We start from the raw sequence: 26,457 nt of genomic DNA, 5'->3' as shown, positions 1-26,457 counted from the left end.
AACACGATAATTTTTCATTATATTTTGAGCAGATATCAGATATCCCACTGTTTAACTGAAACTGTTTTGTAGATCCCACTGTTGCTTTGAGGTAGCGATATGTCAAAGACGACGAAAAATATTTGGTTAAATTTAGTTTGTATTAAATGAATTTGTGGTCACTTTCCATCAGGTGAGCCTCGTTTTACAGATATGTACTGCCTGAGCTCGTTTGATATCTATGTACTATGTTCGTTTAATTTCAATGATTCTCTATATTAATAAGTCTAATAATAACATTTGAACACGACTTCTTGAAATTAATTAGTTGTTACAAAAATCCGCCTTAATCCGTCAATTAGTTTTTTTTTTTATCAACAGTTCATATATTTTTTTATAAGCGGCTCACGTCGAAGTACAAAAAAAATAAAACTACCTAAGAGTCGATGACCTTCATTTTTTTTTCTTCTTTAAATTTTAATATTGAAAATATACAGACTCTATAATTATTACGCACGTGGTTTTCACTTTATCAATAAACTAGCTGCCCATTCCGCTGTAAAATTCTTCCTACCTGACAATTGAAATTTTAAAAAAATACTTTATTAATGGGCGTCTATGTCGCAAAACGAACAATTATGCTAAATTTCAAATCAATACGATATTTAATTTCGGCGAATGATAATCTCTTGATGAGTTAGTGGTATTTCACTCTTATATACATATATGTATTATATACTGAATGTATGTGTGTTCACTTATGTCAAAGATAATACCTTTTCGTCATTTGCATTATTATTTAAAGATATATTTTTTAATCGACTTAAAAAGAGAAGACTTATTTACTTTTCTGTATCTGTTACGCCATTTTCTGTGATAGTGAAACGTTTTAGATTATTTTTTTGTATTCATCGGGTTCTATTTTAATATCTATTCCGTTTTCATTTCGAAAAAAAACAAGCGGATTCGTCACTATTTCATACTAAGTTAAAGATTAGACGTTCCTCACGATACCGTCAGCATCAAATTCATTTTTCCGTGTATTCCTTAATTGAGATGCCGTAATCCCAATCCAGGTCAGATCCACTTTCATGTATATCACTATTATTAGATATTCGAGGGTAAAATAACAGATTCTAATATGCGACAATGACTATATAGGATACACGTATTAAAATGGCGTATCATAGTAAGTATGTTGTCAAAATTTCACGAGTGAGTTATCAAAGATAATATACATTGCAGATAAAATATAAAATAGAAATGGTATCAAAAATATCACAAAGTATCCAGTGGAACCGCACTAGAAGATAAATGGTTTTGTCGTGATGAGGTAACAGGGTGAGAAAAATAATTAAAAACATTATTCTCAGAAATGACAGTCATTTTTGTATAGGCGATAATTTTTAGCCTCAACAGGAGGCCTTCTTTAAGCTTAAAGGTGACCTTGTTCTTCTATAATATGCTGGTGGCTTTAGGCAAACCCGTCTTGTATGTCCGTGTCTTAAAAGATTTTTCTCATGTGATAAGATTCTCTTTATTATTGTAATAGATCAGAAAAATAAAACTTATTTTTTTTATGAAACTGGTATTGTGTTTTTGTAATTTTTTGTAATAAAAATATAACCATTTTTTATGTCAAGGAAACAAAGAAGTACTTATAAAATTGATTAATGTATTTAGTTAAAATTTAATTGTCATGAATATAAATTAAGTGTTTTCTTTATTTACCTGTTATTTTATATTTATTTAATGATCACATACACGGTACATTTATTACAAGTTATTTGTATTTATTTTGCAACGTTACATCATTTATAAAGTTATTTAAAAAAATTTTTAGTTGATTTTTACGAAGCTCGCGTTATTTATATATTGAAACAAAACAAACTATATTTAGATTCTTGATTTAGAAACAGCTGTAAAGTTACCCAGACCTTCGTCTTTATTAATTTATATTTTAACCTTATTCTAATTGTATTATATCGAAATGCATCGAAAAAATCTGGCTACAAAGTGTGGCAAAGAAATAAATATACAATGCCCTCGAAATCCATAATTGTCGCTCTGATAAATTCGGAGATTTTAAATATATATGTAAAGAAAACCAGTCATATAAATACAATGAATATATTTTTCTTATTATTATTGTGTGCGTTAATAAATGTTTCATCATCAGAAACGAAATTATTTTTAAAATCTTATCTCAGCACAAAACTGCCATAGCAATATCCATGTTACAAAGTATTGTCACTCAATAAAATCGGTTAGATTATCATCATTACAAGTTCGATTCTCGTCAATGGATCCTAAGAAACAATCAGAATTCCGCGGCGTATGTGTTGACTCAATCGCTTTGTTTTATATGCGAAACTCGTCGGGAAAGTGTAGACGAGCGTGTCGGGACGTTTTTAAAACTGATGATAATGAACAACAACCACTACTGCCGTGTAGTAGGTGAAACAATTTAAATGAGGAAATATTAACAATTTAATTTATAAACAAAATGAAACTTCGACTTCACAATTTTTTTAAAGAATGCCTTGTATGTAGTTTACCCCTAGTCTTAGTTGAGTATTTTTGGAACATTAGCAGAAATAAAGTTAAAATGGAATAAATGAAATGAAGTGAAAACTCAAGTCGAAGAAAATTCATACAGTCGACGCTAGAGAGCGCGCAGAGCTACCACTCAGCTCAGCTCCTGACAACAACAGACATAATTGTCAAAATAAAAATAGGTAAAAGATAATGAGCATTTTATTTAAACATCTAGTTTGAGCGTTTCAACCGACCGTTGAAACGCTCGTTTACGCATTACAACTTCTAGATTCCAAGTCACATTATCTGATTTACACTGAATTTATAGATACTACGTCTGGCAAATACCCTATCAAATCTTTTGTATTGTTCTCGTGATAAAGCCAACAATTTTTATATATCCGGTTATACCGATAAACGACAAAGCCGTTATGTTCTAGTGATATTTCATTGTAAAGTAACTTTCGTAGAAAAAACATATACTTATATAATAGTTTTCCTGGCTGACTATTCGAAAATACAGCCAATACCACTGAGTCTAGAAAGCTGAATTCAGAATATCGCTTTATTTCGCAACGTAAGAAATCGTTAAGAGAGGATTTTTGCAAATTTTAAGAGTGGTAAATGGAAGGAGCTTCCTATGAATTTTATCTGTACAAAGTCAGCTACTAAATATAAATTAGCAAGTTAAGAGTATGTAGATTGGGTGTTACAGACTAAGTAAGAAATTATTAAATAATTGGATGATTACAAAAACGTTAAGAATATTTCTTGTATGTTTTAATAAATTCTGTAATAATAATTATTAATTTAAATTATTTTTTTGAATTGTATTGATAACATCGATATTAAATAAGACTCTAGTTTGACTCTTCTGTTCATTATTGTGAATCATGTGATTTGTAGTGAGGCTTATACAAGTGACGGAATCTCTTTATGGAACACTTTTTTCGTGGACCACCAAGGCGTTAACATTTAAGGTATGATATAATTTTGTGATAAAGTATAATTATTAATGATTATTATATTATTGATAATGATAGTATATGGATTGTGTTTTTGCGATTATCAAAATACAAAGTTAATGTTTATTATGAACAGAATTTTAATTGATTATTGCTTTTGTATATCTTGTCTCTCTTATCTAAATTTAGCCATGGCAACCTAATCTCCTGCAGTTTGGTTTGTCTTCTGAGGAGCGCACAGACGAGAGTCGACATTTACAGTGACTGTATATTATTTGATGACGAACTGAAGCACTTAATTGTATACTTCAAAAATATTAGTTTTTTTTTAAATTTTATTTTTCTATTCTTACCAAAAGCCAAAATAAATTTTCAAGTTTTTGATATCAAATATATTATACAAAATATGAAAAAAAAGAGGACTGAAATATCTATGCTACCAGCCTTCGTTACGTACCGACATTTTTGCTTTCCTTAATGCCCCTTGATCTAGTGGCTAGGTTACACAGATACCGAGAGCCAGAGTTCGAACCCTGGGTCGGACAATTAAAATTCTCAATCATCACCACCACTTGTATACATATATCGGCGCTGTAAGACATATTAACCTTTCCTTATAAGGCGCCACCAATCGCCTCAACCAAGTAATTGAATTGCACAAATCCAGTATAACCTGTTTACTGTAGAATAAACGCTAAATGATGCAAAATGCTATTTGTATTTATTAGTGTATTTTTACCAAAACGATGAAGGGTAATGGCTTCCGATCGTGAACATGTTTAAATAAAACCTTAAAGTAAAGCTAACTGCCGGAATAAATGCCTTGATAAAATAATAGTCCTCCCTCATACAGTGTTCTTGAATAATTAATACTTTACTAAAAAAAAATGACTTTTGAAATTTAAAAAGTAAAAGTAATATTAAAATTAGATTTAATTTCTTTTGCTTTTAGATTTCCAACCGTGCTGGTTTTATATCTTCTTTTATATGTATAATGTAATCATTTAAATAGATCACACAGCAAATCACGTATTTCCTAATTTTCCACTTTATTTAAATCGTTTACCATATTTGAGAAGTAGCAGATTTAATAAAAAATTTAAAGTGGTTCATAATAGGAACATTTTCAAGGAAAATACAATCAATAAAAATAAGGCATACTTGAAATACCGCTTTTTTCGAGTCGAATATTATGTAAATAAAAATATATATATTAGTCTGCGTAAAATTTTCATTTTACAAGGAAAAAATAAATTAACCTATTTTGTTCTAAAGATAAAAAAGGCATCTTACAAATAACTTTTTTGTTATCGAAGTTTGTTGTTGCACTTTTATTTATCATATCATACTTACTTTATTATACAGTTTTAGTCTATTGTTATATAAAAACAATGTTTTAGTAGAAATAACAAAAAAAAACAAGTACATAACATTGTTGATGTAATACATATGTACATTTCACGTGGTTAAAAAAATATTTTTGTTAAACGTCAACAACGTTACATAATAAAACTTTGCAATCAAATCTCATTCCTAAATTTCATCTTGTTATAAGAAGTTTTGTTAAAAAGTAGACGCTCAGTTTGTAAGGAGCCTTAAGCCGTTCCTTTTGCTTAAATAAAGATAAACCACAATGATTTTATTAGTTCGCCTTCAATCTTTAAAAAAGACAGAATATTTTTTTGTGACCGAGACTATAATTAATGTAGTTTTTTTATAATGATAATGGAATATATATTTCTGCTTGGATTTATTTCGTGTGTGTGCGCGCAATCCGTGTTTTACGATTCGTTTACAGGAAATGTTTTAACAAACGACGAAGTTAAAGTACATATCAAAAAGAATACGACATTGTAAGTGTTTATACACATATATTATTTAAGATATTATATTATACTTTTAAATCTCCCAAACTTCACGATAATTGAGGTATTTATTTATTTACATGAAAAGGTATTTTTCAATAGTTTTCTAGTATAAAAATTATCGAAACTTTAGCATTTTTCATAATATGAAATAAATTTAAATTTTAAGGTATAACTTTTCTACCCAAAGAAATAACTAAATTAAAATTAATAAAATACTACCGCTAAAAGACCCCTTTATTATTTTTAAATTATTTAAAAAACGAATTGAACATTTTTTCATTTAGTTGTTTGAATAATTAAAACAAATTAATTTCTTATAAATATTTAATATGATTCATTATGAAAAGTATATTTGCCCTTATATTACGTTCTCATTTAGGTGGTTAAGTTACCACCCTTAGTCACGTTAGTAACTTAACAATTATTGATCAATTATGATTCGATTTTTTATTACAAGGTTAACAATTATGATTCGATTTTTTATTACAAGGTTAACAATTATCAAATTAAACATGAAAGACTTATTAAAACTCAATTTATTTACCTCATTTACCTCAATTTGTTAGTCATAGAATATTTTTTAATTTATTTAAATAGGGTAGGGTGACACTGGCAAATGGACTTAATGGACATTGTGACTCTTTTGCCTGTACTTACCCTGGCTCACTCACTTCATCCTGGAACACAACAATACTAAGTATTACTGTTTGGGATTAGAATAAGTAACGAGTAGGGGTTACTTATCCAGATGGCCTTGCATAAAGTACTATCACGAAGTGAATTCGGTTATTCGTTACGCAGATAAAATTAAATAAACGCATGAAAACTGACATATATTTCACTTAGCTCAATACCGACTTATTGTCATTTAAAATTAGTTTATATTAAATTACTACCTATAGAAATAAGAAGGAAATATCTAGTTTCAAAATATCTGCCTTTTTTTAAAGTTTACGAAGGTCTTTCTATCTGTTTTCTTGTTCTGGCCAATCTTTAAAACTGCTTAAAATATAAATATGAATAAAAAAAAATTAAAACCTAAAGTTAATGTATAATTATATTTTTTCGCAATTTTTTTTTTTTGCTGATTATAATCGCTAATAAAATAATTTCGCTTTTCTTTATGAAAACTTAGTTCTGTTCTATTATAATTATTAAGTTTTGAAATTTTGTTATAATATAAATATTTTGTAGGTGGGAGGACCTTGTGCACGCCCGTCTGGATAGGTACAAACAGCATCACTCAGTATTTTATGTTCCGACTTGACATTACATCTTAGTTCCCAAGGTCACTGGCGCATTGGCGGTCTAAGGAATAGCCATTTTTTCTTAAAGCGCCATTTTATACGGGCGGTTGTAATCGTACCATCAGGTGGCCCATGTTTCAGCCGCCCATCTATAATATTAAAAAAAAAAAACAACGCTGATAAACGTGGGAGGCTCAGACAGATTATATGAATTTAACCCTAATCTTACTCATGCGAAATTGGGACGCGTAACTATTGAATTATCGATGTTTAATATTTTCTTTAATAATAATTACATTTAATATCTTAGCACCGACATTTATAATTGAATTCTTCCACACGTAACAAAACAGTTGAACCATAATATGTTAATGAATGATCAAAACACAGATGAGTATGGTGTTATTTTTTTAATATTGCCCATCCAAATATGTTAAAGTACATATCATTCTCATTGTTTAATTTTATTCGAAGCTACCCGGGTACGTGTATCTCGTGTAATATATAACAGCGTATATAGTATATTCTAAGTGTACATAGTTATTTAGATCTTTTTATATTGTACGTGTAATTATTGCTTACTTGTTGGGTTTGCTGGAAGGTATCTGTTCAAGGGATAAGCTGACCTAACACTGAGTTCTCTTTGACATACTGTATGAATGTATTTATTTTTCTGGTACGTTTAATAATGTGTTAAATAAATAATGATGATTAGAGATTATCGATCAACTTTAGCCACGGCGACTATACTCTGGAGACTAAGACAACTGAGCATCGGTTATCGTGCAAAAGTTAATGACCAAGCACATATTATGCAGCCTCTATTCTCACACATTTATAAAACGATTGGACAACTAATCTGATACGAGCGTCAATGGCGAATTTCATTGAAATTAGACACATGCAAGTTTCCTCACGATGTTTTCCTTCACCGTCGAGCACCAGATAAATTATAACCACGAATTAAGTACCTGAATATTCAGTGGGGCTAGCCTTGCATGTACGTGCTGATACTTCTAGATAATCTCGGTTATTTGGGAGTATAAATACTAAAACATTACGTAACTAAAAGGTCGCATTGATCCCTTCTATTCAATATCATTGCTGTTACAAACTGTTATGTTTAGAGACTAAATATTATTTATCTACAATAGATATTCTTTGTACAGTTGGTGCGTAAACGAGGTCTTACCATGTAACCCTCTGGAAGGTAGAAGAGTTGACGGATCCTGCAACAACCTTAAATATCCGACCAAAGGATCAGCTCACACTCCGATACGTAGATTATTACCGGCGGTCTATGACAAAGGTATTACGATTTTTTTATTTTGTATCAGGAAAGTAATATTGTATCTGATCTTCTATAATGCTACTAAAATGATTATACTACACGATGGTCGGCTTCACTCATCGGCCACAGAGTAAATTATATTTTAAAGACCTGGCGAGATTTCAGTAGATTTATTTTGTCTGTGTAACAAACAAGTACATTTGTGTAAATTTAAATTGTATTGCAGCATGTAATGTTATAAATACATAAAATGTACAAATAATTTCATTGATAATTAGAATGATAAGAAATAGTAAAAAAATATATATAAAGTCGTTTCCAATAAAGACAAATAACCATGTATTGATTTGCTAATTGATCTGTTTTTTTATGCAATAAAAACAGATCTTGATTAATATATTTATCGTGCATACTATTTTATTTATCTCAATAGTTCTGATGAGAACTTCACGGATATTCAAAACGTAATTTTTTTGCGAGCAAATGACATCATTCTTCAAGATCAATGATATCGCGAGTTCATAGTAATATGTTTTTTTTTTAAAGAAATACACGTTTCATAATTTTATGACTTTTTTGAGTAAGATAACAATCATCAATTCCTACAATTTCACACAGCTATGACTCAGTACGCTCATTTATTGTTTTTTTTATCTGTGTGCTGATTATTTATTAAATTATTTTATTCATCAAGATGAATATTCGGTTATAGTTTTTAGAACCGTGGATTTATATTTAGATAAAAATAATTCAAAATAACGATACATCATATTAAGTTTTGTAATTAGTTTCTGATTACAGCGACACAAAATAATCGATATTGTAAATAATCAAACTCTTTTCTTCCATTCCCATGACAGAGTATGTTAATAAAGTATAATTAATTGTATACATAACCTGCATGAAAAAATATTAAGTCCACGCTTTTTTATCATGAATACAATTTTCTATTGAGTAATATGTTCCGTTTATCAAAGTACTTTTTTTGTCATGAACTTTAAATTTTTTAATACGCCAAGTTAAAAATAGCAGCGAAATCTTATTATAAATACGAATACCTTGCCCCAAAAGGATTAATTATGATGTTTCATTATCATTCATATGGAATCTCTCATTTGTTTGATCACCGGTCTTTGTTTGCTTGATCTGCTGAAGTCCTATTAATAATTGAAGTAAAAAAATATATTATTACACTAGAGCGGAGGGCTTAGTGCAAGCCCGTCTGGGTAGATACCACCCACTTATCAGATATTCTACCACCAAATAGCGATTCTTAGTAGTGTTGTGTTACAGTTTGAAGTGGAAGCACAAGAGACGTAACATTGAGCGCTAAGTCCAACGTTGGTACCTCATTTGAAACTTTTCATCTTTTGACTGACTTTATTAACGCTTACATTGGCATGTAATTATTAAAATTAATTATAATATTTTTAATTCATTATATAATTTGATTTCACTGGCGTTTACTAAACTGAATTAATCGCGGGCAAAGCCCTCAACGAAGGGCACAATTGGGTAGTAGGTAAATTAAATCATTTTCAATATATCTTGGTAAAGCGGGGGGGTCTGTATCTATGATACTTTCCTACCCCAAAAGTGCAAAAAATTTTAAGATTTTCATAAAGTATTAAGCTTAACATAACTATCACCTATATATAATTATATACCAAAGCTTTGGTTACTTATTTTTTTCAAAAATCGTCTTTGTTTTCTAAAATAACTTCCGAACACAGGTTTTGATTTGAGCCGATTATTTTATGGATATTGTCCTTTGAGTTTTGATAAGCTTATCATTGTTCTGTAGATTTATATTACAAGGAGAGTGCCACACCACATAGAAGTAGTTTTAAATATTTATTTTATTGGATTCGTTTATTTATACTTAAAAATGTGTTTAGATTTCGAACCAAGAAAATCCAAATCTGGCGAGCCCTTGCCTCTGAGCAGATCAATTCGAACTGGAGTGTTAGCCGAAGGACGAGTACCAGATACGAGATTCTCACAAATGGTACCAAATTATTGGGTATATATTCTCGGTGATGTTATATCTGTGCACGATACAGGTAAAAATGTTATTATTTTACTTTAAAAAATCAATACCTTGCTTTAATAATTTCCAAGTTAGAAGTCAATCGATTCAATCAAACCCCATACCATTAAAACAAATTTATCTAGTCCAAGTAGTTGAAGAAAAAAAAAAAAATTACGAGGAAATCTTAGACATAATTTCTAAGAAAACATTTTATATTTTTATGAATACCTTGAAAACTACCCCACAAATTACCTTGCCTTTCTTTGCTAATTCCGGACATTTCAGTTTGTCGTCGTCATCTATTAGCTAATCACACAGAAATAATTTATGTAAACCATGTAATATTTAAAATTTCTTTCGTAAATTGATTCTACGAAGAACTTAATTTTAGTGAACTATATAAGATGGAAACCATATTGTTGTGAAGAGAAAGGAAAGACAGACAATGCTTGTATACCAAATGCCATACCCGATGACGATCCAGTACACAGATTCTCCTCAATAAGATGCTTGAACCTGACGAGACCTGAGAGTTTCCAATCGAGGGGATGTTTGAAAAATGACACAACACCTGAAAGAGTAAGAAAATTATCTTAAAAATATTATTTGTTATAATGTTCCATACAACGATAATTTAAAAAAATATATGCGTATAAAATGTATCCAGTGGTAACAGAACATTCGTTTGGTTTAAAGAAAAATGTTTAAAAATGATGATGCTAAGGTATTTTTGTGGGTAAAGTAATAAAGACCAAAAGCTGCTTATGTATACAATAATAGTTCCTTCGCAGTAAGTTTTTTCAATATTTGTTCAGGCAGAAATTGTTATTTACATGAGTAAATTATTTATTTTTAATAAATTTGTCGTGAATACCTTAAAAGCTAAAGAAATGACTGTTATATGATTCCCAGCGCTACATTCATCCAAATTGAGATTTAAAACAAGTGTATCTAGTGTATACAATTAGTGTATGTGTAAGTGTGTGTGTGTGTGTGTGTAGTGTATGTATGTATCACTCAATTCCATAGGGCTCGTCTTCAAAATTGTTTTAATTACAGATATCGACAGCAACACCACTCTTTGACTTATCCCATGTATATGGAAATTCTTTGAAAACGTTAAAAGCAAAGGGAAGACTTTTCGAAAAAGGCTTGCTGAAAACTGAAGTGGAAAATGGTAAAATTTGGCCACCAAGTGCAAAAACAAAAGATAATTTGTGTCTCTTGAATCAATTGCCCCACGAGACGAGATGCCACGATACACGTGAGTACGAAGATACATTAGCCTAGAAATTTACTCAAAGTAACTAAAAATATGCTTACTTTTTAATGATATCTTCAAATTATTTATAAAGTTACAGCAGCTGCTATATACATACTATATACATATACTAACTTACTTAACTTACTTAACCCTTTTGGGTAATATATATATATTACCCAAAAGGGTTAAGTAAGTTATTTGTAACAGCATTTTTCAATACATGTATTGAAATTCCCATATATGTAAATATTATGATCCTCTGCCCAAAGGTTGCCTGGAAGAGATCGCTGCTTAGCGATAAGGCCGCCTGTTGCACATCATGCAACTTTTGTGTAGCAAAATTGTAATTTTTAGTTGTAAGTTTGGGTGCAATAAAGAATTTAATAAATAAAAAAATAAAATTCTGGAAATTGTAAAATATTCCGTTACATTATGGTCATAATATTATCAACTAAATAAATAAAGTTATATTATTATTAAAACATCGGTCACCCCTACCACCTACAGTGGATCATTAAATAATAAAACTTCAAGTTAATGTATCCTAGACATTTTACAAAAAAAGTCGAAGTTTGTTATGAACTCTTTTAGGTCATGAACAGAAATGTGATATTTATAATGAAGACATTGCTCTAAAAAATCAATTTATAAGCCTTAACATTCAAACAAATAATTATCTAATTCTAACTATTTTATCGCAATCAAATAATTTAGTTAATAGTTAAATTTTCAAATTATTTGTGTAAATTACGCCGTTAATACGTCGAAAAACACAGATAGCCGTTGGTGCAGAACCAACGACTTTTCGTGTTGGAGTTTTTCCAGTGGTTTTGTATTTGCCCTCACGTTGGAATATGGGACTGATGAAATAGAGAGTGTACCTGCATAAATGTACTTTGCTGTGAAGTATAATATGTTCCACGTCGATAAATATATTTTAAGACATATAAAATTAGTTATTACTTTTCTATTAGTTATTTTTCAGTATAGCGTAATATTTTTTAAAAAAGATTACTATTTTTCAGCGGAAACGGGCGCTAACAGCGTTTTAGCGCCTAACCTATTAGTTATTTGGACTTGGCGTTTTCATAACCGTATCGCGACTATATTGTCTGCGATGAATCCTTGCTGGGACGACGACCGGATCTTCTTTACAACTAGAGATATAGTTATTGCCGCTTCTACTCAAATTTACTTTTACGAACTGATGACTACCGTATTGGGTAACTACTTTTTATATCACCTTTACATTTACATTACATTACATTAGCAGCCTGTAAATTTCCCACTGCTGGGCTAAGGCCTCCTCTCCCTTCGAGGAGAAGGTATGGAGCATATTCCACCACGCTGCTCCAATGCGGGTTGGTGGAATACACATGTGGCAGAATTTCGTTGAAATTAGACACATGCAGTTTTCCTCACGATGTTTTCCTTTATCGCCGAGCACGAGATGAATTATTAATACAAATTAAGCACGTGAAAATGCACATGCAAATGGGAAAATGCCTGGGTTTGAACCCGAAATCATCGGTTAAGATGCACATGTTCTAACCACTGGGCCATCTCGGCTCTTTAACTTGATTTATGTTAATGTTAATGTACATAACTATGAAATCTTTGTTAGAAGCCTCTTTTCTGAAGTACTTCTACCCTTAAAAGCATAAATATAAAGCCTACGCTTATTTGAAATACTATTGGCAAACGAATAATGTGCCACTACTGGGTAAAGAACTTCTATAATCGAAAGGTGAAGCTTATTCAACCATGCTTCTCCAGTGTGAGTTAGCGACAGATGAAGAAGAATCTTATCCGACACATAAAGGTTTTCTTACATGGTTCTTTCCCCGTCATGCAAGGGAAGAATTATAAAATTTAATCACGAATTAAACATATGAAAAATACTTGTTTGGATTAATTCAATTACCTTCGTTATTTTCAGTTATTTATCTCCAGACAACATTGTTGTTCATATTCTTTATATTTCTCAGGTTACGACAATCTAGTGAGGGAAGGTGTTATCTCACCCAATAAAGGTTTCAGAGATTTATATAATGAAGATATTCAACCTCAAATATCGCTCGAATTTCTTGCCGTACAACGTTGGGCTCACACAATTCAAGACGGGAATCTAAAGTACGTTGAACTGATATTATTTATAATTTATCACAGTTTTTATTTGCATGGAGGGGGCCGGATTTAAGCTATTTGGGGTCAGCACCGAGTGTTCTTCGAAACTGCTAGAAAGGGATTTGGCACCCTTGCTGCCGGTAGTCGGATGTCACCAACCGTCTTTGGGAATAATTATGTTTAGTTTCCAATAATGGAATAAAGTTTTCTGGTTCGATACTAAGAATGGGTTTTTCACAATAATCAATTTTGATGGTAAAATATCAATCTTTTCTATATCTAAATTTCCATTTTAAGCTCGAAATTTTAGTGGAATAATCATTTATAGTCCTTACAGGAAGATTTAGCTTCCAACCATACGTCATTATAATTTGTAATAAAACTACGTTGTGCTTGATTAATAAATTTTGGTTACTTTCAAAAATTTTCAAACACTCAAGATTTTTTATATAATTATAATTTTATAATTATTATATTGGAACTCAAGAATTTTTTATGTTTTTGACAAATGGAATGATATGCTTAATTTATATAATTCATAATACTCCACAATATTATGAATTATATACATTTTGTAAATTTTGTAATAGAGAACGATTATAATTGTGTTGATGGGTTCCGCTACGCGGGCATTTATGTTTACTTTCAGTTTAATGTGTAGCGGAATAATATTTTAAACACATGCAGATTCACTGTTTCTTCGCTTATTGTGGGGTATTTCATCTACTACCTACGTTGTTTTTTGCTAAAATATTTTTATAGACATTAAAAAAAGCCAATCGTTTATTTTAATATAATTTTCTTGTAAGTATAGTTACATCAATCATACATGTCATCATTCAAAATGATTTGGGTTTGTGAGTCATAAGTCAATAGTTTGAAATGTACTTTTGTTACAGAATGTACGATGCGAATGGCAATTACTTAAAAGAAACAAAGATTGCTAACTTAACACTCAGAACTGGATACTTAGTTGATAATTTGGAATATATCACTCAAGGTGTATTTAGGCAACCGGCTGCTAAATTTGACTACATCGTTGATCCGGATGTTAGTATAATATTATTTTCTTAAACGGTTACTCTAAGCCCTTTAATTTTTCGCTGCATTCTGTTTGTTTTTTTTATGAAATAGGTTTTCGGACGCACAAATGGGCCACCTAATGGTAAGTGGTCACCGTGGCCCATAGACAATGGCGCTGTGAGAAATTTTAATCACTTCTTACTACTTAGAAACTAAGATGTTATGTCAGTTGCACTGGCTCACTCACCCTTCAAACCGGAACGCAACAATACTGAGTACTGCTGCTTGGCGGTAGTCTACCCAGACGGGCTTGAAAAAACTTTAGAACAGGACAAAGATTTGGTCACCATGAATGATGAATGTTTGCTTTTTTGTTACAGATTTTTATATAACAATAAAGAAACACAATTATAAAATTTAGCAAAATAAATATAATAGGCTAAAATTTATAATTGTTTTCTTAATTATTTATATTTTTTATTATTCAAACATTTCTAGGCTGTTTTTTACAATCAAGTTATAAGTGCCCTAGTGCAATTATCATAAACATTTTATTTATCATATAATTTTAAATTCTACAAGGTTACTAGTAATTTTCCTAAAAATATATAAATAACACATGAAATAATAAATTAATTGGTATGTGTTTTAAAGCATACATTGTATAGTAAACATTTTTCAAGGACCTGGGGTTTCCCGCCTCACCGAGCTGATAATAATTTGAAGTGCATTTTTATGAATTACTTGGAAGCTGTTAATTTATTTACCTCGTTTTATAAATCACCTTTGTGACTAACAAAGTCAGCATGTAAATAAATATAGGAAGTCAGTTTTAATCTTGAACACTTAATTTGAAACTACACAACTACACAAAGTTGAAAATGTACTTTTCATTAATTTAAGCAAAATTTTATCATCTGACTGATTCAGTGATGAAACTTCTAGTTTGATCTCATTTCATTTATATTCACGAACTTCATAAACTAACAAGCGTGTTTTATTTACACTAAAATTTAATATGGAACCAATTTAAAAAATGCGTTTCTGTGATACTTGAACTTAATGAAATATTGATGTTATAAGCGTCAATTTATAAATATGTTTTACATCATTTGTTTATTTATTGTATACTAAATGATGGTCTTGTTTGAGGTATATACTCAGCGCGTAAAAGACATTTAAATTATATTTATGATTTTGAAGTAAAATAACTACTTATGTCTTGTTTCAGTTAATTAACTTTAATGTTATTTATAAAGCAAATTAAATTTAATAATTAAAAAAAAATTAAATTAATTTTATTTAATTAACATACATGTAATTTAATTGATGGAAAAGCGTAACCGGTTTTGAACCGGTGGTTATTTTAAAAAAAAATTGATCTAGTAAAATAACGATTCCTATGATCTTGTAAGAACTTATTTGAAAAAAATATTTAATTTATTCGTTAAAATTTAAACAATTAAACGATTAGCTCGTCTGAGAAGGTACCACCTACTCGTCACTTACGCACTTAGTATTGTTGTGTTCCGGCTTGAAGGGTGAGTGAGGCAGTGTATCTACGAGTACAAAAGACATAATATCTCAGTTCCCAAGGTGATAGTTAATATTTCTGACAGCGCCAATGTCTATGGGCGGTGGTGACCACTTAACATCAGGTGGCCGAAATGCCGGTCGGCCTAAATATTACATAAAAAAAAAAACGAATATCATCGTTTCAGATAGCAGAGACTGGGCTTGGTCCCCATCAACTCGCAGCTGATCTTCTGACAAGTGACTTATCCAAGAATCGCTACTTTGGATTCGCTCCATATATAAAATATAGGCAGTTGTGTTCGGGAAAGACGTACAGCACTTTTGAAGATTTAATCGATGTCATTGACCCTGAGGTACAAGTGAACCATAATATATTTATACTAGTAGATCCAGATTTTCTTACTCATTGTGAACGGCAAACACGTATTAGTGCAGATCAACGAAATTAGCTAAAAATATTCTCCTCAGCTGTATTTACAATCTATTTTATCTTTTATAGAGGATCGAATTGCTGAAGGAGAAATATCAACATTTAGAGGATATAGATTTGTTGACCGGTGTTTGGTTGGAGAAATACGTAAGGGGCGGGTCCGTTCCAGTCACACTGTACTGTGTTGTGGTAGAACAGATGATCAGGACGTTGTCCTCTGACCGCCATTGGTACGAGAGGCCTAATCGTCCTAACGCTTTCACGATGGGTAATATTTTATACAATTTTATAATTTTTCGAAATTAAGTTCGTAATTGTAGTATTTTAAATATGTTTAACGAGTTTTGGTATCTTTTCCATCTTTTTTGTCATCTTATTATCTTTTAGACTTTTTAATTCTAGATTTATTTATTTTAATTGATTTCTTTAGTAGAGCTACTTTTATAGTTTTCCGTTTTCGGTAGAAATTATTCAACATCTAGTTCTTAAAATTGAATAATTTCTCGTAGTAGTTTATAAAAACGTACGTGATATTACAGCGGATCCAGTTTTACCTATTCATTAGTAATGTACTGTAAATATGTGGCTTTGCTTTCTCGGTTGTCAGAACAACTGCTGGAAGTGAGAAAGGCTTCAATGGCGCAGTTCCTATGCGCAGTTGGTGACACGGTGACAGAAATACAACCGCTTGCTTTCTTCCTACCTGGACCAGGGTGAGTATTTATTGATATTCAGTTTTTGAATTGAATCTCATCAGCGGTACTTAGTAAAGATTTTGTACAATATTTATATCTTTACATGAAGATAGTATCTATTATATTTTTGTTGTATCTTTTTATATAATTTATTTAAAGAAAGAAAACCGAGAACTGACCTTTTCAACTGTTTGGCCCAACAATTATGAGTCAACGCCAGTTTTATTAATGTCTTGCGCTTTATAATATTTTATTATGAAAATTATAACCAAACAATTACATAAACAAAAGTTTATACCTTAAATTTTTCGTGTTATTATTTCCTTAATTTGCTCTTAATGTTTACATTTTGCATTTGCCATTTACTTCATTACGCTCTCATATGTCTGCTCGTATTTTACTATAGAAAATAGTCATGTCGCAGAGTAGGTCATAGGGTAGGTACTATTTATTTTTAATTATGGAAGAATATTTCACATATAAATAGAAATGTGGCGAAACAGGCAAGTAAACGCAAGTATGAATAAGGACTATATTATTATTTTTTTAGTTTAAAGAATTTATGCAATGTTAAGGTTTTAAACACGGAAAATAACGGTATTATAACTATGTTATCAGTGTCAATACACTAAAATAACGGGGTCATTGATATCTTATTACATAAAAAACATACATAATCAGCCTGTAAATTTCCCACTGCTGGGCTAAGGCCTCCTCTCCCGTTGAGGAGAAGGTATGGAGCATATTCCACCACGCTGCTCCAATGCGGGTTGGTGGAATATCTTATTAACTTCCATTTTTTATTATTATTCAATTTCAGGAACGAAATGTGCAGCTGTAGTCAAATACAGAAAATGAATCTGTTGCCGTGGAAGGATTGGTCTTGTTCACTAGAACAAACTGATAATTTGGACACTCAAGTTTAGTAAATATATATTTTTTTTCACCTCATAATGCATATCTGTATGACTATTAAGCAATTATAGTCTCTATAGCTACGTATTTAATTTGGAATTTATTAGTTAGTGATTTTGACATTCTTAATTGTTGTACCCAAGTTTACTGTATAATTGTATTGAAAAAGGGTCATCTATTTCTTTATGAGGATTGTAAATGTTTATTTGTATTTTTATTTAAATAAAATAAATAAATTGAATTTTCTTTTCATTAATTAACTGTATCCGTTTATTAAATGATATTTAAGATTTTATTTTATATTCATTCATTTGTTTTTGCCATTAATTACGGACGGAATTGTATCAAAAGTTCTATATATAAAGTAGCAGTTATCGCCCACGGCTTGGCGTTTACGGGTTAGCAATTATAATACCAATACGAAACTCAGAGGTAAAATAAATAATAATTTTTCTTATTATAATAATAATAATTGTGTAGTAACGAAGTTACGTCACACACACACACAAGAGTAGCGGCGGTGAGGGCGCGTGACAGCAAAATATATGGTCATGTCGTTTGCCGTCACGGCATACAAGGTCTAAGCCTCAATAGTTTAACATAAAAATCATACAGGCACATCAAACAGATACACCAAAGGCATGGACGTCGTGTTTGAGAAGATTTTGATAATTAAAATAAAAAAAATTAAATACCTAATCGTTTCTCTAGTGAATCCCTGTACAGCTTAAATTTGGAAGGTCGAGAATTAAGATTCCTGGTTCCTCTTATTCTATTTTGCATATTTTTTTAAATTACTTTGTGTAACCCCGTCCGGTAGGTATTACCCACTCACCATAATATCTTCTACCGCTAATTAGCAATACGTAGTAAATTATGTCCGTTAATGTTCCATTGCTGGGTTAGTGCTTTAAATATGAATCTTATCATGAAGAGAAGGCTTGGAGCTTATTCCACCAAACTGCTGAAATACGGACAGATTTTCGTCCAGCATATGATTTCCTCACGATGTTTTCCTTAACTACCAATTGTGAGTAGAATAATAAACATAAGTTAAGCACATGACATTACAAAAGTGTCTAAAAGAGTCTGTACCCACAATCATCGTTTAAAATTCACGTATTTTAACGATTAACGAACTTTGATTTAATTTTTTTTATTTTTTTAGTATATGCTATTGTCATAATAAGTAAGTAATATCGTCTTCGAGGTCATTATGATTTTAAGAAGTTTAAATATATACGAATCGTAGTTTTGTACCTATATTGTAAAATGTATTGACCTTATTTTTTTTTCTAAATTAGATTTAGAAAAAGAGAAATTACAGAAGGTAATTGGATTGAATGATTAAATTTATTCTAAACGTTCAGGTGGCTATCATTCCGTTCATTAGAGTGTGAAATTGAACGAGAACTCATTAAAGAAAGGTTTCAAAAAATCGGCTTAAATTGACTAAGCTCTTACTAGGATTTGCTTTCGGTTTTGTTCATACATTTTATTTTATTTTAGTAACAATGTTTGACTAAGCGATGACGTGATGATGACGTCAGACATTCACTTTGGAATTAATATTTTCCTGTATGCGATCGACATTCTTTATTAATTACAAGCGTTTTAATTTGATGTTAATTAGGTTCGTCTGTTAAAATATTCTCATTATATCGAAACATGACACATGACCGAGGAGTCGAATCTCAGTGTGGGGTATGAATCTTACATGAGTCGGTTAGCCCCCATGGAGTCTTTGAAAGCTTTCCACATAAAAATATATCATCTTTTTATAATTATTAATATAATATTATTTTAATAAGCAATTACATCGTACCTCTTTGGTGCATATTGTCGGTTAAACCAAAACTTAGTTATGATTATTATCAGCAAGGAAATCAAACTAGAACTCAGTCGCAGCCATTTCACCAGCTCCTTGCGTGGAATACACTGCAGAACATAATAAGTGTATACCTTTATAAATATTTAATTGATTTTTTATTTTTATAAGTACATCAACATAACATTTAAAAACTTACAACTATGTTACACGTAAAACAATTTATTATTAATTTGTTATTTTTAATTTATATTTTGAGTGACAATTATAGATAATTTGTTTAAAATCCTTTTTTTTAATTAACTAAATAATTCCAAAGATAAGATAATAAATTAAAAGAAAGGAACTAAGATCAAATATTAATTAAATCTAGTACTTATGAATAAACCTTAATCGTTGGACGAAGTAATGTTGCGTAGTGTTTGGCACACTTTTTAATACCAATTCTTAGCGTATGTTGAATTCTTAGTTGAAAGAAAAACAGTCCCGACAATAACTTTAACAATGATTTACAGTATCTACCTTTTTTTAGAAACCAATCTCCGCAGATATTAGATGATGTACCTAGATGATAAGACATACTCTGTACTCGATTGAGAAATTAAAATAAATTCGTTCATTCATTCCAGTTATGAATTGCTCAATGAATTCTCCTTTTTTAAGATATTAATTCAGCGCGTAATATAAAACGATTATTTATGATTGGGTGGTTATGCTATAATTTTGAATATGTTGCTGCATAACTCGAATTTCTATGATTGCTTGCTATAATAAAATTATCTATGCATTGATTATTAAGCAAAAAAGCGCTGACTTTCCAAAATACGATAATAGATACAAATTAGATTTACTGACCTTTGTTATACCGTATCAATCACGGCAGACTGGTTGCCTATACCGAGCATATAAATTTGTTGGTGGATTTGACAGATTAAAAAATCTTAATAAGGAAATTAAACTAGCTTTTATAATATAGAGAAGCGGACGAGCAAATGAGCCACTTGATGGTAAGTGGTCACCACTGCCCATAGACATTGGCGCTGTATTAACTATTTCTTACATAGACAATGCGCCACCTTTGGAGCTATGTCCCATCTACCTGTAGTTATACTGGCTTTCCGTTCAAAGCGAAACACAAAAATACTAAATATTACTGTTTGACGTTAGAATATCTGATGAGTGGATGTTATCTACCCACACGGGTTATCACGAAGCTTCACCACCAACTAAATGTATTATTTTTGCCTAGCCGAGTACCCAATGTAATATCCCATCGGAAAATAGTGTAGCGTTGGTATTTTACTTGTAAAGGAAGCCTAGAGTAGTACGTTTCTAACCTAAAAAAAGGGCAAACTCTCATACAATTTTTTTCACATATAGCCCCTTAGGAGATGAATTTTGCAAAATCCGTCCTTTATTGCTCACCTACATTCCAAACATAATTCCTGTGCAAAATGAAATCCCGTTAGAAACGCCGGTTTGAGCTGTGCATTGTATGTCAGTCAGTAAAATTTTATTAAGTCGATTTTCTTAGAGAGCAATGTGCCGGTTGAGTAAAATTTATAGAGTACAGGTTCACCTTCTTAACTGTTCAACAATGCGTATATCGCTTTTACTAAAGTACCTTGGATGGTTAACAGCCCGTGCCATTGTTATTTAATATGATGAGGAATAAATAATATTGTTTAATTTTTGTTTTCTGATTAAATCTTTCAATAAAATTAGTTGTAAGTGCGTCATTAGTCATTGAAGTATGTAGGATCTATTTGCTACTATCAGTACCTCGCCAAGGAAATCCACGTTATTCCATGACCTATAATCCATATGCCTATATCTTTATCTAGGTTTCAGACAATTTTGTCGACAGGGCGTCACGGTAGCATGCGCAAGCGATCCCTTGGCGTCCATTCAAATGACGGGTACCATTTTTCCAGCGATATAAAAAAAGATTATCAATACAAGCTGTATTACGACACTTAGTTTGGTCATATTGTGGTATCAAATATCTAACTAAATAGTTTATCCGATTGATACCTTATTAGGCTCGTAGATGTAAAGAGTACTAAGCCGTCTGTGTTGACATTGACTTAATCCAGTGGTTCTGCGCAATATATTTCTTTGGACGAGTTTAATATTTGGACTCATCCGGATGTCTGCGGACTTAGCGATATTAACTGTTTGCGTAACGGATCACCGACTAATCGCCATTTTATTGACGCTTTCCAACCGTGATTATTTTTCATAGGGTTGTTCATATGATGTCAATTAAAGTTTGTTTTTTTAAGAGATATGTGACATTTGTTTTTTTTTTGTTATACTATTTACTTTTTGTTTTATTATATTGCTATCTTATATTAGGTGCAAAAATCTACGCCCTTTCGGGACAAATAAAAGCAACAATAAAAAAAAAATATTTATAAGAGATAAAAATATTGGAATTCGATGACAGTAACATTTTAAAGTCGATCATGAGTGTGTTATATTTTTTATATAGGGATTTAATACATTATGTCAGGATATTTTAAGAATAATTTATATTTCTTTGTATATATAATAGTAACTTTGTATATTGATAATTGCAAAAACACAATTCATATATTCATCAATAATTTAACAAGCAATAACAATTACAATTATATCACAAAATTATATCGTACCTTAAATGTTAGCAGCAACTTGCTGGTCCAGGATCAAAGTGAAAAGTAAAAGTCGAAGTGTTATGTACGTAGCTTCCATCACTTATATAAGCCTCACTACAAATCACGTGAGTCACAATATTGAACAGAAAAGTCAAAATACCCTTTTATTTAATATCAATGTTATCAACACAATTCAAAAATAACTTAAATTAAATTATTGTTATTACAGAATTGATTAAAACATACAATACATAGTGTAAGCCTTGTTTGTAATCGTCTTATTATTTATTTCTTACTTAATTTTATCTGACATGTGCATCGTATCCCGGTGTAACTTTTGATTGAAACGTTTCTGTTGATTTTTTCTATCCGCATTTAGATGCTGTCACATTTCAATCCTCATTCTACTTCTGTTATAATAATAATTACTGTAAAGTAATTAAATTACTTAATCAAATTAGAAACTCTTAAAGTGTACTTATATAGATAATTATATTTGTATAGATACTAATTTAAAAGCACAAATGTTATTTATAACATAAATAGTTATTTACTATAACGTAGTTGTGAATTCTGGTCACAAAAATTAGAAAGGTTTACATTTCGGACACCGAGTACGTGCGAGGGTGTTAGGACAATGTGTTTAAACGAACCTTTCAAATAAAGGCTCAGTAACACATGTTGCAACATAATGTGTATAAATATATTTGATTTTGCTGCGTATAAACAAGCCTATTTAATAAAAACATGTGAATTTATCGATACAATTTAACTTATTAGTTAACTAATTGTTATTCGTACATTTTATTGAGTTAGGTACTATGTGATGTTTTTAAAGCATTTTTTAATTTATTAATATTATAAATGCGAAAGTATGTTTGATTAGTTTCTTCAATCGATCTACATAAAATTTGTATTTACATTTGCCCAGGCTATGATATAGTGTAACTAATAGAACGCTCTTTTCAAATGCGGGAGAAGCCGGAGATGGAAACTCATACTCGCTGGTAGGGCTTTGTGCAAGCCCGTCTGGGTAGGTACCAACCACTCATCAAATATTCTACCGCCAAACAGCAGTACTCAGTATTGTTGTGTTCCGGTTTGAAGGATGAGTGAGCCAGTGTAACTACAGGCACAAGGGACGTAACATCTTAGTTCCCAGGGTTGGTGGCGCATTGGTGATGTAAGGAATGGTTAATATTTCTTACAACGCCATTGTCTATGGGCGATGGTGACCACTTACCATCAGGTGGCCCATTAGCTCGTCCTACCGATATCATAAAAAAAAACAAGTTTAAAAGGTATATTTTCATATATTTTTTAACATAATCGATTGTCGTACCATATTTTATTAGAACCTTTGAGAACCTTGGTCACCACACGGGTATCTTATAATAGAATAAGATCCAAAGAACAATAAAAAGCTTTTTATTGTTGTGTTATATATCTGGTAAGACAGTGTTCCCGTAATAACAGGCACAGAGGACATCTCAATTGCCATGAAAAGACAAATGACTACCTCATTGTAAGTGGTCACCAACTGCCGGTGCATGAAATGAAACAAAATATTTCTGTGAAAACATTTAAAATAATAATACATGTTTAAACTAAGCCACTTATACAAGTAATTATTAAAATAACTTGTGCTTCTAACGGCCATCTTTCACAAGCCACACCATTAGCATAGAATTTCGCTTTGAATATTATATTTCAAATTCAGAGAATGCAGATACGCTGTGAGTAGAAATATTAATTAAAAGCGACGACGGATACCAAAGTGTAACGGTTAAAAATAGATGTGATATTTTAGATATTTCTAAGATCATCATCATGCATCAAATAATAAGTATTTCGGGGGCATTTTGGCATATCAGTTCATAAACATATTTATTAGTTAGGTTAAGTTAAGATTCACTCACAGCCCCGACGTCCAGTGCGTTAAATATAGGGCGTGACCCTGGGGCAGTGGACGCGTGAGGTGGAAGAATCACGTTTTTCATTTGAAACGGCCTTGAGGAGGACGGCAGCCGGTTGTCGTACGCGCTAGTGAAGAGTGCAGGGTGCGAGACAACCTTCGCTCTCTGAGAACAGCACGGGCTGCGGCTGCGTGATTTTGACAAGATCCCACAGTACCTCCTTTGCTATCCATGTATTTGCGCAAACCGGGATGCACTTTTTATCATTCTCATATTCTGACGGGATAGCAAAACCGACATAACCGGAAAGAATATGGGCATTGAGTCGTTAGGATAGGTACACTTACGTTTAGACTGACTCAGGTGCACCGGACACGGCTATTTCGGTAAGTATCTGCATGGAATACCGAGGCCGGATATATAAACCTTTAGGTGACTGTAGTCTGGATGGAGGTTGTCTATTTCTGCGAGATTGTCATGTCGCTGTACGAAACCGCAGAGTGGAACTGCGAAAAGACTACCTCCACTGACTTCCGCTCTGTTGAAGAAAACCTGAGAGAAGCTTTCAGCGCACTGCCCACCTTCTCCTCCTGCTGTAAGCGTCGCTGGCTAAGGGATTATCTGCTTGCCCCTATTTTGATCTTTCCTTTCTGCTTATGTTATCATATAATGATTGTGTAAATAACAAATCAAATTTTCAATATATCAATTAGGAATAACTTCTCATGTTAATAGTTCGATAGCATTTAACGCTGGTTAGCTTACCAAATATTGCTAAACAGTTTTTTGACATAAAGGGTCAGTCAGACAGTATAGTTACAGATAGCATATATCTACCTTACCTAACCTTTTTTATACTTTTAAGGCAAACTTTTGATTCAATAGACAGCAGCATATTTAAGCCAATTTCATGGATCTGACATCTTTAGGCAGAAGTGAGTACTTACAGCCACTTACAATTATATATTTGGTTAAAACCAAGTTACACGAGAGTTAGACAATTCTACATCACATCTATTATTTCATTAATCTATGAGAGACGTATTTAGAATTGTTTTGCGTAGTTCTCAAGTCGAGGACATTACCGGATTTATCGTTTGTTACAAATCTACCTGAAAATAAGCAATAACAAACATAACAATTCTAGACCACATCTATTGTTAAATTCATCTATCACATATGGATTTGCATATTTCTAAATTCTGTGGACATTACCGGGTTTTTGTTTGTTATAAATCTACCACAAAATTAGAATATACCATAAATGATAATTAAATACCACATCTGTTGTTAAATTAATCTGTGCCACATGGATTTGCAGTTGATTTGCATATTTCTAAATTCTGTGGACATTACCGGCTGTTTTGTTTATTATTGTATCACTTTATCTCGCTATGACACCGGTCTGATTTGCTTCACAATCAATTTATTCTGTGTACCCACGGGTTTGTCGTGCTGTAATGAAATTAATACTGTGACAATTGATATCGTTACCCGTTACAGTTAAATTCATTTGTATATGTATTTTTTTTAGTGCACTAATTTAATAAAATGGCTGTATAAATGAAATATCAGTTGTTATTTTTTTTATCATCTTAATAGTGCAGTCTTCAGCAGTAACATATTTACGGTGATAATTCTATAATATATGAGCTCACCAAACAATGAAGATAGTGATTATCAATTTGGCTATTTTTTGTAGTAAACTAAAACGTAAAAAAAAGTTCATGTTCTTGTTTTGTCGACGAATCCTTATTCAATATAATAAACATTATTTGCTAGCGATACTTTAGAAAATTTGTGCATAATAAAAACCTAACTGGCTTTACTTGCACTTAAACTAAATGTTTTCTACAACGTAATTACGCGATAAAATTAAAATGTCATAGTACAATTTACAACGTGACATCAAAATTAATTTCGCTGTTTCAAGCATCCTGAGTAACGCGCGCTTTTTTTGAATTACTTTTTGCAACTAAAAGTATCTAACAATTCTAATTATTATTATTAAATATTTTATATGCTTTATATTCGTTTGGTAAAAAAATGCCATTTCGGAGCATTAAATCACGCCAAGTTTCCGAGTCCGCAGTCTATAAATCCTTCTTGGGGCAAAGTATTCCTTTCTATTATAAAATTCCGTAGATATTTTTAATTTTTCCAA

General features: G+C 31.3%; 1 protein-coding gene across 1 annotated transcript; it reads left to right on the top strand.

Moving 5' to 3' along the window:
- Positions 1 to 5,184: 5,184 nt before the first annotated feature.
- On the top strand, positions 5,185 to 18,034 carry LOC113396363 (peroxidase-like). The gene is made up of 12 exons (XM_026634277.2): positions 5,185 to 5,335; positions 7,767 to 7,906; positions 9,787 to 9,951; positions 10,312 to 10,499; positions 10,980 to 11,184; positions 12,210 to 12,407; positions 13,173 to 13,317; positions 14,211 to 14,361; positions 16,056 to 16,223; positions 16,370 to 16,568; positions 16,908 to 17,013; positions 17,816 to 18,034. Exons 1-12 carry the CDS (start codon positions 5,202 to 5,204, stop codon positions 17,919 to 17,921), a joined length of 1,905 nt encoding a protein of 634 aa, XP_026490062.1. The 5' UTR covers positions 5,185 to 5,201; the 3' UTR covers positions 17,922 to 18,034.
- The last annotated feature ends 8,423 nt before the right edge of the window (positions 18,035 to 26,457 follow it).

The sequence above is a fragment of the Vanessa tameamea genome, chromosome 6 (genome assembly GCF_037043105.1).
Source record: "Vanessa tameamea isolate UH-Manoa-2023 chromosome 6, ilVanTame1 primary haplotype, whole genome shotgun sequence".
Classification (NCBI taxonomy): domain Eukaryota; kingdom Metazoa; phylum Arthropoda; class Insecta; order Lepidoptera; family Nymphalidae; genus Vanessa; species Vanessa tameamea.
Note: the sequence above shows the minus strand (reverse complement) of the source record. Positions and strands in the feature narration are given on the sequence as shown.